The 14,040-nt window shown below is 41.4% G+C and overlaps 1 protein-coding gene across 1 annotated transcript in view; it reads left to right on the plus strand.

Annotated features, from left to right (window-relative positions):
- The window catches only part of CWC27 (CWC27 spliceosome associated cyclophilin), a 237,114-nt gene extending 232,757 nt beyond the window's left edge, over positions 1-4,357 (plus strand). Inside the window, exon 14 of the mRNA XM_048850911.2 lies at positions 2,300-4,357. Coding sequence (XP_048706868.1) covers positions 2,300-2,462 — 163 coding nt within the window. The 3' untranslated portion in view covers positions 2,463-4,357. The remainder of the gene's footprint in view (positions 1-2,299) is intronic.
- The last annotated feature ends 9,683 nt before the right edge of the window (positions 4,358-14,040 follow it).

Genomic DNA, 14,040 nt, shown 5'->3' on the forward strand with positions numbered 1-14,040 from the left:
ATCCTGGCTGTTCAGGGAGATAGCTTCTCTGTCCTCCTCATTGTTCCTGCAAGGCCGTTGGGTTCTGTCGTGTCATGTAGCTAAAAATGCCTTTCCACATCCTTAAAAAACAGACAGGTCAAATGGCCAATAATGGATATTCTTCTATCATCCTTGCTGTCTTTATACGTTTGCCTTAGCTGTTTGGTTTTTATACAGCACTAAGAGGCATCCCGGTAGTGACCCTTTTCAACTATCTGTTTTAAGATTTCCTCTAACAGTTTCTTATTGTGGTGGCTGGCCACAAAAGCTGCCTGCACCCTCATTTCTCCCCAGATGGCTAGATTATCGAGGGTCTCACCACAGCTCCAAGCAGCTGCTTGAGGACTATTGTAAAGCTGCTGGTGGACTGTCAAAGTTGTCTGCAGCAGCATTCTGTCTACCGAACAATAATCTGCACTAACTTAATTCGCATCAAACTTAGTACACTTAGGTAACAGGGATCCAGAACTTGCACCAACTAGGGAGAGGGTGTGCTTTAAAGGTTTGCATCATATGTACACAGGCTTTTTCAATCCTCACTAATACAAGTTAGTATGGACTAAAGTGCCCATGCAGACAAGCCATTATTTTTAAGTGTAGTTCTTGCTACTGCCAGTAGAGCCCGAAAACTTCAATGAGACTACTCACAGAAGTGTGAACTAATAGTGGTTGCACAACTGGATCCACAGATAGGAAGTGGAACACAACATTTATATATCAGATTTAAGTGTACTCCACTGTTATATTCATTCTTATACATTGAATGCAAATGAAAATTGTCACCTTTTGTATGGAACTTTCAAATTTTAAAGTTGTCTTTTGTACCGATTCAAAAATAGCAGTTTTGCATAGAAATTCTCTCTTCTGAGTGGAAGTAGAAATTAATGGAGTGGTGGGGGGGGGGCTTCATCTAAAATGTTACAATCAATAGGCACGCTTAAGTATATAAAGTCAAATGGCATCCAGTTCAGCATGTTGTGAGGTAGAAAAGTATCTGACTTGTCAGTGAAGAACATTGTTTTACAACTGGTAAACCTGTACGTATGCCCGGTTTGTTTTGTCTTTTTTCAGTAGAGTAAAACAATTGAACTATATTCCCTGTAAGATTCTATTTTGGCTAGCCTAAAATTTCATGTTTTCTGACATCTTCCATACTAATTCCCACTTCAGTGACACCTACTAATAAGATCAGAGTTGATCGACTCCAGGCTTTCCTGCCCCTGAGTATGCCAACAAGATACCAATGACTCCAGAACATGCTGATAGTTTCACACCATTGGGAATGTTATTAAATGGAGAACTACCAGTATGGTCAAGATTTCAAATCAACAGTAGAAAGAAAAAGTTGGCTTGAAGAGCAGCATTAGAGTTTAATCTAAGAAAAGGCTTGGCAGAATTCAGTTTTTATGTTTTATAATTTTGACAGGTAATATCCATTTTATATAAGCATTTTTTCAATTTTATCATTTAAGTTTTCATGGTTGTGAGAAATTAAGGGAGTCAGATAATATTTATTTAATGACCATAGATGTTGAGATGCAAAAAGTTAAAGCTTTATAAGCATTAAAATACAAACTGTCAAAATCACATCATAATACACAGAATAAATATTCTTAAATCAAACCCTAAGTTCTCAAGCAGCATTTTTCTGACTTTGTCTATTGGTAAATTTTGATTATCAATGGAAACATTTTGTCATGGGTTTGTCTGTATGGTGAAATCTGGGTTTACCAACATTTACCAATAAAAATCTAAGCCTTCCAAGCCTATTTATGAATGAGAAAGCATGTTCAGTTTAAAGTGGAACAGGAGGACTGATGCATTCCCTGTTTAATCTTAAAGGTTGCGATCCTGTAGAATGCATTCCCTGAACGTACTGTAGGAGTTTTCAATGCAAAAATAGAAATAGACTTATAATCATGCTGACCATAGGCATTAAAAGGAAAGTCCATAGTGACTAATAGGAAAACTTGAAAAACACTCTCAGTTTCTGGAAAGATTATATTTAACTCATCTCGGAAGGTGCATCAAATAGAAACAAGACAAAAGAACTCAATACTAGAAATAAAAGACCATCAGACAACATTGATATGAGAACATTTAAATTTGAAAATAAAAGTGGTTACCCTGGAATATAAAGTAGTAGTAAACTCATTTTTGCATTTTCTGACCATCTCACAACAGTACATTTTGCCAGGGATATTGTAATTACCATTTCTAATGTCACTTCTTCTTTCACTCAGCAAGTTTGAACTATGATTTGTTTGGGTTTTTTTAGGTTGTCACATGTACTTCAGTTTGAGGACAGAAGCAGAAAAGTGAAAGATGCAAGCATGCAGGATGAAGACACTTTTGAAATCTATGATCCTCGGAATCCTGTAAATAAGAGGAGAAGAGAACAAAGCAAAAAGATAATGCGGGAGAAAAAAGAAAGGAGATGAAATGAATGTAAAGCTATCTAGAGCTGTCTTGGAAAGTGTAATAAAGCATTAGCCCTTTAATAGCTGTGGTTCCTAAAAATATCACTTACCAAGTGTGAAAAGGAATCTCTCAAGAACCTGTTGTCTGATTTTGAAATACAGCTATCGTCTTTGTTTTATGAATTGTGCAGTAAAATAAGCAAGTGCTCTCAGTGCATAATCCAAGCTCTCTTTAAACATTTTTGAAATCTGAATAAATATATAATAGTTTTGGTCATCATTTAAATCAATGTATAGCAATTAAATATTGAGAATAGAATCAGAAGGTATGTTTTCAAGACAGTGAAGGAAAGATATTTGCCAAAATGAAAAGGTTAAGGAATGAAAAAAAAATATTCCCACCAGCTGTACAGGCTTTTTAAGATTTAATTTTTTTTAAATGGTAGGATTAAATCCATTTACAGATGATTGATTTTTTTGTTTAGTTAAGAAATTGGGTTCTTCATTGTATCACAAAGTTCAGAAGATAGATTTAAAAATTCCAGACTTCCAGCACAAAGTGTACAATGTTCCCAGCTCTCTTGAAACTCAATCAAAATTTAATTTGAGGGTGTGGTTAAATTTTCTTCATCTTGAGAAACATATCCAAAAAATTACTTGGAAAGACATGATAATCTACAAGTTTGGAAATGTTATTTCACAAGCTTGAGAACATTTTAGAATCCAAATTTAAATAGCAATTAATATGGAAAAAAGAGCAATAATTTAAATCACATGTTTATAAGAAGCTTAGACTCCCAGAATAAGAGTCGTTATTACAAAGTACCCTTCCTCTAATTTCATCTTCTCTACTGATTTGTCAGTATTGCAGGTTTATTTATTTATCTCAATATTGAGACACAGAAATTGCGAAACTAATCTCAGACTCTTGTTATTAAAGACTTTACATCTAGCATGCAGTGACCTTAAAGCCACCAGAGGAAGCTGCAAATTTAAATAACCGTACATTACTCAGATTTCTCTAGCACATAATGGAAGCGTGTACAAAAGAAAAATATATCTGAAATCCCAGAGAATATGGCATTTTTGGTTGTATAAATTTCTAAACTACATACACATACAATAAAGCAGTTGGTAACACAACTAAATAAGGGGACAACAAGGTCACTAAAAAGTAAGAGTAGATGAGTGTTTTGCTGCTGTCGTTTTTAGAACAAGTTCAGGAGGGTATAGTGTCCTTATCAAAACGCCACTACCAAGTTTCTTGATAGGGTCTGACGTGTGAGGTACATAAACCTGTCTTGGTGTGTTAATGTGGTCCAAATGGCAGAGGTTAGATTAATGCAAAATATTGCTTAAATGTGCTATGTAATCTCTGAGATAAGAAGAAAAAAACTTGTAGGTGTGAAACAAGTTCCTGGAGAAGGCTGTCAATGTCCTCCTCTTGTTCTGAGTGAATTATATTCTAGCAGGGTGTAGCAGAGTTAAGAGGGGTTACATTCTTAATGTTGTCATTCACCAAAAAAAAAAGTGAGTCAAAGTTCTTTGTGATCTGCTTCAGAATCTGTAAATAATTTTCTGGTGGGCTGTCGTTACTACTTACCAGAAAGCAGAGAACAATTTTCCATCCACAGTCACATACTGAGTCACGTCTATTTATTTATTGCTTTCCTAGGAGAGCCAATAGAAAGTTTTAGAACAATCATTTGTAAAAATGATTATCAAATCCTTTCATTCCACAGGGGGAAAAGAACTAAGCTGACATCCTCTTGCTAATGCAGTGGGTACTGAAAATAATTATAAATAAAAAAAATTACATTATTGAAATAAATAACTGTTTGATTAATACTTATCCAAATTGTTTATACACATTTGATTCAGCTGGAAGAATTGATATTACACTATTTTAAATGAAATCAGTTTCAGTGGCCTTCTTTATAGTGTCATAACTTGTGAACAGTCAAATCTCTGGAATTAAGAAGCAAGTTATATCTTAAGATGGAAAAAGAATGGACATGCACACAGGCATCTGTTTACAATGAATAGAATTCCTGCAGACTATAGCTTTAAATAAAAGCATTAAATAGCAAAACAGAGATCACTGTCAGCCAACTATATGTACTTACAAAGGGTGAAATTCACTCCTCAACGTAATTGAGTTTTGTATGGAAAACTACATGGGAGGAAGAGTACATGCTAACATTATCCCACAGGGAGAACGCTGCAATACTACAATGGCTATTCCCTCCTATAGGCCTGCAAATCCTGAGCCTCTGTTCTTTTGTCCATTCCACCCCTAATAGCCTCATCTGGGGCATCTATTTTACTCAGAGATGGCACCAGGACCTCTTAGGCCTTGTCTAGACTAAGATAAAAGGTATGATGGTAGAATGTGTTAACTAATACATATTAGTAACTAGTTTTAAAAATCTAATGCAGTTAAGGCATTCTGCTTTTAATATGTGCTAAACTGATCAAGCTAAAGCCTACTGGGGAGCCGAGATTTTAAACTTGAGCAGTTATATCATGTTGAAGTATACAGTGCCTTGTCTACACTAGACTTTTAAAACATGTTAGAACATTTAATTATATTATCAATTCACCTTGTTCTAAGGTGATTTTTTGCTTTATTCACTTTGAATTAAATTCCACTGGTAATATTGGATTTTCTTTCAGACAGTTTACATATATTAAGTCAATCTTTTTGAACTTTGTCACCAATTCTAAAAAGAATTAATAAGACCGTAAATTATCCCATAATCACTACTGAGTCAAACAAGGAAGGGATGTATACGCTAACTTTTTTATTGCCATAAGGCAACAGTCTTCTAGTGATCATGAAAGTATGCTACAGGCCTTTATTGAAAGCCAAAAGGAGACTCTTACCCAGAGATAATTTCTTCTCTGTTGAGCTGAGATAGAAGTCTGGTCTCCTTCTACATCTCTTGGACAGTATTCCTTTACTATTTTTTAAATATTGGCTAAGATCATGACATTAATATATATTATAGTCAATAACAATCTCACCAAAAATTATGTTCATGGTATAGGCCAAATAAATATTTTTTTTGTGGTAGATTCTTCCATAGTGCAGGAGCCACAACAAAAATCATTTAGAGTTTTATTATCCTCAGACACTTTGCAGATGGTTACAATAATCTGCATATAAAAATGCGGGAAAGTAATTTAACTGCCTAAGGACTTACCCATCATTGGTACTGTGAACAGAATGGATATAGGCCCTAATTTTGCAATTGAATCTGCTCCTGTGAGGAACCACATTGAATTCTACCCATGTGGATCTAGTGGGAGCATCAGGGACATAGTTTGAAGCTTGTAAGGTAACTATGATGATTGTAAAAGAACTATACAATATAGTGAACACTATTTTTATGAAAAGTAACATTTAATACAGCTTTGTAAATCAATAACAATTTGCTATTTACAGTGAAAACTGTCACACTACAGTAACTTTTTTTCAAAATATTGTAGTCCAAGGGTCGGCAACCTTCGACACGCAGCCCATCAGGGTAATCCACTGGCGGGCTATGAGACAGTTTGTTTACATTGACCGTCCACAGGCACGCCCCCAGCAGCTCCCAGTGGCCGCGGTTTGCCGTTCCCGGCCAATGGGAGCTGCAGGAAGCGGTGTGGGCCGCAGGGATAGAGAAACGTAGAAGTCAGAAACAGTCTGAGCAGTTTGGTCCTGTCAATATAATAAAGCAAAGTCCCGGGCACATCAAGTGTGTGCAGTTTCTTTTCTGTATGTGCCAAATGATTTCAGAAAGATGACAGTTAGGCTGATAGATTTGATGAAACTTATCTGGGGGACGAATTTCAGGTAAGGTCTTAGGACCACCTTATCTCTATGAAATGACGTGTAAGGAGTTCATCCATAAGTTTCTGAAGCTCACTCACTCTTCTGGCCAAAGCGATAGCCACAAGGAAGACAGTGTTAAAAGTGAGGTGTTGCAAAGAGCATTTTGAGGGAGGTTTAAGGGGAGGCTCCATGAACCTTAAGAGGACTAGGCTGAGGTCCCAGCATCTCCGACCAGTGAGTAAGTATGTAATAATAGTCCTTTGAGGAACTCTAATACAGTGGAGTGAGAAACAACTGAGCATAACTGCCAATGGATGACAAGCTGGAATTTCTGCAAGGTGGACCGAACATAAATGAGTGAAAGGCCAGACTGTTTCAAGAGCAATGAACAGACAAAGATCTTCAATACAGAGGGCCGGACAGGGTCCGAGCCATGTTGCGCTGCCTATATCAAAGACCTCTTCCATTTAGATGAATGTATCTTTTTGGTCAATGTTTCCTGCTCTCTCTCAGGATTTTCTGAACCTGAAAGGTGCAGTTCTCATCCCTGGTCCTTAATCAACCAAGAGCCATGCTGTCTGCGACAGTGACTTTGAGTCTAGAGAGAGTATCTGGCCATAGTTTTAGGAGAGCAGGTCCAGGCAGTCTGGGAGCTGGATCAGCAGCTGAATGAATACCTGTAGCAGGTCAGTCAGCCAAAACTACTTCAGCCAGTATGGTGTAATGAGAATCATCGTGGCTTTGGCTCTTCTGATTTTGGAAATTATCCTTGGGATAAGGGGAAAAATCAGTGAAAAGTCATATAGGAGGTTTGGGACCACTGCAGAAGGAAGCATCCATTAGCAAATTTGAGCTCACACTCCTTCTAACACTTGACAGCGAACAAGTATATCACAGGGTATCCCAATAAAGGAATATCAGCTGTATAATGGACCTCAGGATGTTGAGGTGGAACTTCATGTCTTCTAGTGACTCAGTCCCTTGCCACTCTGTAAGTGGTCCAAGTAGGCTCCCCGACCTGTCTGACACACCTGTGATCGAAGTCCTTGTCAGGAAGGGGGCAGAAAATAGTATTCCATACACCTTTATCAGTTCATTCCACCATCTCAGCATCATTTCAGTTCTGCAATGATGTGAGTTGGAATCATGACCTTCTTGCTCATTTGATGTTTTGCCAGCGAAAAAAGAGATCTGAGCCAGAACTGGAATAGTTTCAGGTGAAGTCAGGTAAATGGTACCACATACATGCACACCAACATATGGCCTAGTAGTCCAAGACACATCCATAACATTGTTGTCAGGTTTGATTCTATCCTGAGCACTAGCAATTGCATCAACAGGGACCTGTCTTCAGGAGGATACATTCTCATTGTCCTGGAGTTGATCAGGTCTCCTATGAACTCTATTGATCTTCAGTGGGATAAGATCATTTTTACATAAGAGCATAAGAACAGCCATACTGGATCAGACCAAAGATCCATCTAGCTCAGTATCCTGTCTTCCAACAATGGCCAATGTGAGGTGTGCCAGGGGGAATGAACAGAACAGTTAATCATCAAGTACATCACCAGGAGGCCCAGCTGAGAGAACAGGGAGAGGGCATAGTCAAGGCTTGCTGCCACCTCCTGCTGTGATCTGCATTTGATCAGCCAATTGCCCAGGTAATGAACATCTTTTCTTATAAGGCCTGGTCTGCAATGAAGTTAGGTCAACCTGACTACATCAGTCTGTGGTGTGGAAAATCCAAACCCCTGCATGATGTAGTTAAGCTGACCTAACCACCCAGGTAGGCAGCAATATGTCAGTGGAGGAATTCTTCCAGGGGCCTAGTTACTGCTTCTTGGGGATGTGGATTAGCTACACTGATGGACAAGCCCCGCCCATCGCTATAGTGAGTGTCTGCACTGAAGCGCTACAGCAGAGCACCTGCAGGGGCAGCATTTCAAGCGTAGGCAAGCCTCCAGATGTGCTGTACTACTGCTAGGTACTTTGTGAAGACGCTTGTAAGAACGCTAGGGCATAAAGTAAACCTTAGTTACGCAAACTGCTTAACTGATTACCCAGACCACCTTTCTTAAGGTTGTTTGGATTTTGACTGCTTAATTAAAAGAACTTGGAGGTTGACTTTAATTTTAGAGTGTTGTATTAACTATCTTTAACAACAGCAACTGATAGTGTATAAGATATAACAAGGCCAAAATAGTACTGGACTATGATTTTGAGAACAAACTAGAAAGTTGGTTGATGCGATAACCATCTAGATTTTAAGACTCAAACACCACAATCACAATAGAAAATAACACCTATACTCAACCACTATCCTGAGAAGGTGACTTTATTAAGAATTTTGACTAAGGGAGTCCCTCAGAATAGGGCCTCACATGCACCAACTGCTCATCAACTCTGCTGTTGCTTACAATAGAGGAAAAATAATCAAAGCATAAGACAATTTGGTCTATTACTTACACACCAATTCACCAAGGTCTCCTTCCTAATGGATCTGTAGTAGTCTACTATTTAACCTACTTCCCAAAAATTATATTAGCCCCAGGATCTGATTAACACTCCTAACTGAGAACCACCTAAATTTATAATAAAATGCATAGGCTGAGTGCAGGTCAAGAGGATTGCACAGTTGGTCTAGTTTATGTCTGGAAACACCTAGAATCTGAAAGGCAATATGAAACCAGGTTTCAGAGGAACAGCCGTGTTAGTCTGTATTCGCAAAAAGAAAAGGAGTACTTGTGGCACCTTAGAGACTAACCAATTTATTTGAGCATGAGCTTTCGTGAGCTACAGCTGATGAAGTGAGCTGTAGCTCACGAAAGCTCATGCTCAAATAAATTGGTTAGTCTCTAAGGTGCCACAAGTACTCCTTTTCTTAATATGAAACCATTAACTATGCTACAGTGTTTAACCAGTTTAGTTAACACTGTAACGTGTTTAGATTTGAGGTTACTTTACAACAATTTTGATTTGGCACACTGTAACTGTGACAATTTTTAAAGCACCTACACAAGCATGCATACTTCCTTACTAATTAACTACTCAGTTTCAAAAAGTAGTCATTGACTGATTTGAGTCATCATGCAAGAAAAAGTCTTGTTACTTATCTCTAGATCTTTGCTCAGCCATCGGCTTTCTGCTCAGTTACGGTTCATAGCAGGAGTTGACACTGCAAACACAGATGGAGCAAAGGACAGACACGACTGTTATCTTTTTATGATGTGCTAGTAGGCAACCTAAATTGCTGGAAAAGACAAAGAGGTAGTGAAAGGTGCCTGTCAGAGATAGATACGTGATATCACCAGGTGGGCTCCCAGGTGGCTGGCCCAGGACCTCAGTCTTCTCCCTCCAGGTGTGTTGGCCTTGGGGAAGTGATGTGATGAAAGAGACAGGCTTTTTTAATCCCATTTCTTACTTCTGGGAGAATTCTATACCAAACAACTAAAAATTCCCTGCACAAAATTTTAAAATTCTGTTTGTCAACATAACACAATTTAATCACACCAGTTTCAATTATTTTGGTAATGTATTTCAAAATATTTGTCAGCAACTATGTAACAACACAGACAACAAAAAAGATTCAGGAAATGTTTTCTGACAAATAGATTCCTTGCTAGGCATAGTAATACAGAACTCTGAGTAATTGATTTGAACTACAATAAAGAGACATATTTCCCGCACCAGTCAGAAGCAGTGCAAAGATTTGGGGGAGTCAGGGGTAACGGGGAGCTGAAAGAGCAGTAAGTAATTGCTGTGAAGGAGCCTGGGTGTGAACTTGGGGGGTTGTTGGGTGTGGGTGGGAAAAGTATGGAATAGGGTTTTTTGGGGGGAGGGAGGGAAAGATTGTTAGGCAGCCTCCAGCATGCACCTGGCTGACCTCTATCCCCATGCCTGCACCCCCCACTCCCATTCAGCCCCACCTCCTCTGTCCCCCCACTCCAACACTAGCCCTTCTGAAGCCCAGTCTGTGACCCCCCCAGAAGTCCCATGTGCCCCACGCTGTCTGTCCCTCCATATCCCATGCTGCCTGACCTGGCCCAGAGGCAGGGTACTGTGAGAAAGGCAGCCTCTTCTCTTCCCTATCCACAGCTGGGATGGGCCCCACTGACACCACAGCAGCCGCTGGTGGGAAAATGGGATAACTGCAGCACCTTTCCGGTAGAATGTATTTTCTGCGGAGAAAAAAAATTCTGCATGGCACATGAATTCTGCACATGTGCAGTGGCACAGAATTCCCAGAGGGTAATTTCTGCTGGTTGATCCAACCTGGTTCCTCTTCTTGGGGATGCTGGTGTGGATTGTCAAAATATGAATCACCATCTGATTACAGATTTGAAATGGCCAACCAAATTGAGAGCTGTCCCCTCTCACCGTCCAATCAGAGAACATGCCATCACCTCCGAGTTCAAATATTACAGTCTCTTTGTACAACATATCTTGTCAGAACAGTTTGTGTAAGACAACTTGGGTCATAGCTGTTGGTAGTACCATGTTCAGCCATTCACTAAGATCAAGGTTGTTGGCGCTAGTCAGCAACTTACTTCCACAAATCACTTTTCATGGGGACTCCTTGCAGTGCATCCCATTGCCAGCTTTGAAACTTCAGCAAGCATGTTGTGCAATTTCTACATCAACACTTAGCTAGCTGCTGAGATGTCCAGTTTAAAGTTCACATAGTTTATACAAAGTCCCTCCATATTCTGTTATGATCTTTGAACTTGTTTTAACAGTCCATTAAACAACACAAAGTCACTTCAAGAACTGTTGTTCTCCAGCAGGCCAGAACAGCTGTATAAACCTTTCATTGTGTTCTTATTTTAATAACAATAGTGGGACCTTAGTTACACATGATTGAGCTGTGTCTGTGCACTATTCAACATTATTATTCAACTCTGCTGTTAAATGTCCTTATAACACACCATTGGTTTCAGTCCCTTTTATTTACTGCTTCTTTCAGTACAGGTGTATTTCACTAACTTAACATAATCATGCTTGCATAAACATAAACGTGCACAGTCGTTGGAGATTTTTGCCTTAGCGGTATCCGTAGGGTCGGCTCTGGCGCTCCCTTGAGTGCCAAGTTCATGTGCTGGCATATCAAGTGCCACTGACCCCGTGCCCTCTCAGTTCCTTCTTCCCAGCAACTCCGACATAGGGGTAGGAGGGCGGGTAATGGAATGGACAGGAGAAACACATCTCAAAGAACAACAGTTATGAGAAGGTAAGTAACCATTTTTTCTTCTTTGAGTGTTTGCTCGTCGATTCCATTCTAGGTGACTCACAAACTAGCCTCGGAGGAGGGGCTCAGAGTTCACAGTCTTGCAGCTTGCAGCACTGCTCTACCAAAGCCAGCATTGTCACGGGCCTGCTGGGTGTGTAATGGGATAGGAATGTGTAGACTGACAACCAGGTGGTCGCTCTACAGATGTCCTGGATAGGCATTTGGGCTAGGAAAGCTGCCAAAGAGGCTTGCGCCATGGTTGAATGGGTGGTTATGATCGCCGGAGGGGGCACCTTTGCCTGATCGTAGCAGCAGCGAATTCAGGCAGTGATCCAAGAAGAAATTCTTTGAGCAGACACTGGACAACCATTCACCCTGTTGGCCACCACAACGAACAACTGCGTTGACTTGTGGAATGGTTTGGTCCTTTCAGTGTAGAATGCTAGCGCCCTCCTGATGTCTAGGGAATGTAACCTACATTCGTCCTCTGACTTATGCAGCTTTGGAAAAAAGACAGGTAAGTAAATGTCCTGGCCCATATAAAACTGTGAGACCACCGTGAGCAGGAAAGCTGGGTGTGGCCACAGCTGGACTTTGTCTTTATAAAAGACCATATAGGGCAGTTCCAAGGTAGACCCTAATCTCAGAGACCCGGCAGGCAGATGTTATTGCAACCAAGAACATGACCTTCCAGGAAAGAAGGAGAGAGCAGGAAGCCAGAGGCTTGAAGGTGGGTCCTGTGAGCCGTGACAGAAGAGGATTCAGGTCCCATGGAGGGACAGGGCCTCTGATGTGTGGGTAGAGGTGCTCGAGGCCCTTGAGGAACCTGGCAGTCATGTCCTGGGCAAAAACTGACCTACTCTCAGCGGTGGATGGAGAGCCGAGATAGCGGCCAAGTGGACCATGATAAAAGAGATTGGCCTTGGAGCTTGAGATGCAAAAGGTAGTCCAGGATTAACTGCAACGAGACCCGCTCAGGCCGAATGCCTTTATCCGAGGTCCAACAAGCGAACCGCTTTCATTTGGCCAGGTAGGTTGCTCTGGTGGAGGGTTTTCTGCTGCCCAACAGAACCTGTTGGACACCGGACAAGTACTCCTGCTCCTCTGCATTTAACCATGCAACAATCAAACCATCAGGTGCAGCACCGCCAGGTTCAGATGCACAAGACTGCTGTAGTTTTGGGACAGCAGGTCCGGCCTGAGCAGTAGCTATAACAGAGCAGCAACTGAGAAGTCCAGCAGCGTGCCGTACCAGTGCTGGTGCAGCCAAGCTGGTGCTATGAGGATCACCTTCACCCTGTCCGGCTTGATCTTCATGAAGATTCTGTGAATGAATGGCACTGGGGGGAAAGCATACAACAGCACTCCCGACCGGAGCAGAAAAGCATCCAACGGAGTCTCTGTTGAGGCAAATCAAGGAGAAAACATGACATTTCCTTTTCTGCCTGGATGCGAACAGGTCCACGGGGGGAGCCCCCCACCTCTGGAAGATGATGCTGACTACTTTTGGATGGAGGGACCACTTGTGGCGAGAAGAAGATCCTGCTGAGGTGATCTGCCAAAGAGTTCCTGGCCCGAGGGAGTTGTGTGGCTACAAGATGGATGTCATATTGTACACAGAAGTCCCAAAGCCTGAGGGCTTTTTGGAAAAGGGCAGACAATCTGACTTTGCCTTGCTTGTTGATATAGAACATAGCTGCTGTATTGTCCGTCAGGACCTGGACCACCCTGCTTTTTATATGAGGTAGGAAGGCTTGGCAGGCCAGGTGAACCACACTGAGCTCCCTGACATTGATGTGTAGGGATCAATCGTGACTCGACTAACGACCTTGCGTGCTGAAATCACCCAGGTGGGCTCTCCACCCGAGGTCCAAGGTATCGGAGACAAAGGGAACTCCCTCCAACACTGATGCAGGATTCTACCACCATGTGAGTGATGATAGTAGGTAGTTCGGTATCTGTTGGGGATGTAGACCGATGCCAGCCATGCCTGCAGGGGCCTGAGATAGAGCTGCGCGTATCGGACCATGTAGGTGCAGGCCGCCACGTGGCCCAACAATCGCAGGCACATGTGAGCGGTGGTGAGAGGGTGGAATACAGATAAGGACCATACATCTCAAAGAACCTCCAGTTACAGGTAAGTAACCTCCTCTTATTACTATTTAAGAATTGCCTAGGCATCAAGGCCTTTTAGAAAAGATACGACAGAGAGCTGTGGCCCCCCTGAAAAAAAAAATCAACACCCAAAATTGCAGTCTGGCTGTTGAATAAAATTTTCTGCCTTACAAGTCCAGTCTCTTGGCATCTTTGTTTTTCAGCATGCCACTGACTTGGCCCTGCCCGTCCCTTTCATTAATAGTGGATAAAAACAGTGATGCCACTGGAGGGTGTGTGTACAAATATTCAAACCCTTTTGCAGGGGACATAGTACTTCTTTTCCGCCTTCTTAGAAGTAGGCGGAACGGAAGAGGGGGTCTGCCACAGCGATTTGGCAATCTTAAGGACTCCTGGGTGGATGGGCAGCACGACTCAGGCCGGGGTGGAGAAGGCTA

Source organism: Caretta caretta, chromosome 5, assembly GCF_965140235.1.
Source record: "Caretta caretta isolate rCarCar2 chromosome 5, rCarCar1.hap1, whole genome shotgun sequence".
Taxonomy (NCBI): Eukaryota; Metazoa; Chordata; order Testudines; family Cheloniidae; genus Caretta; species Caretta caretta.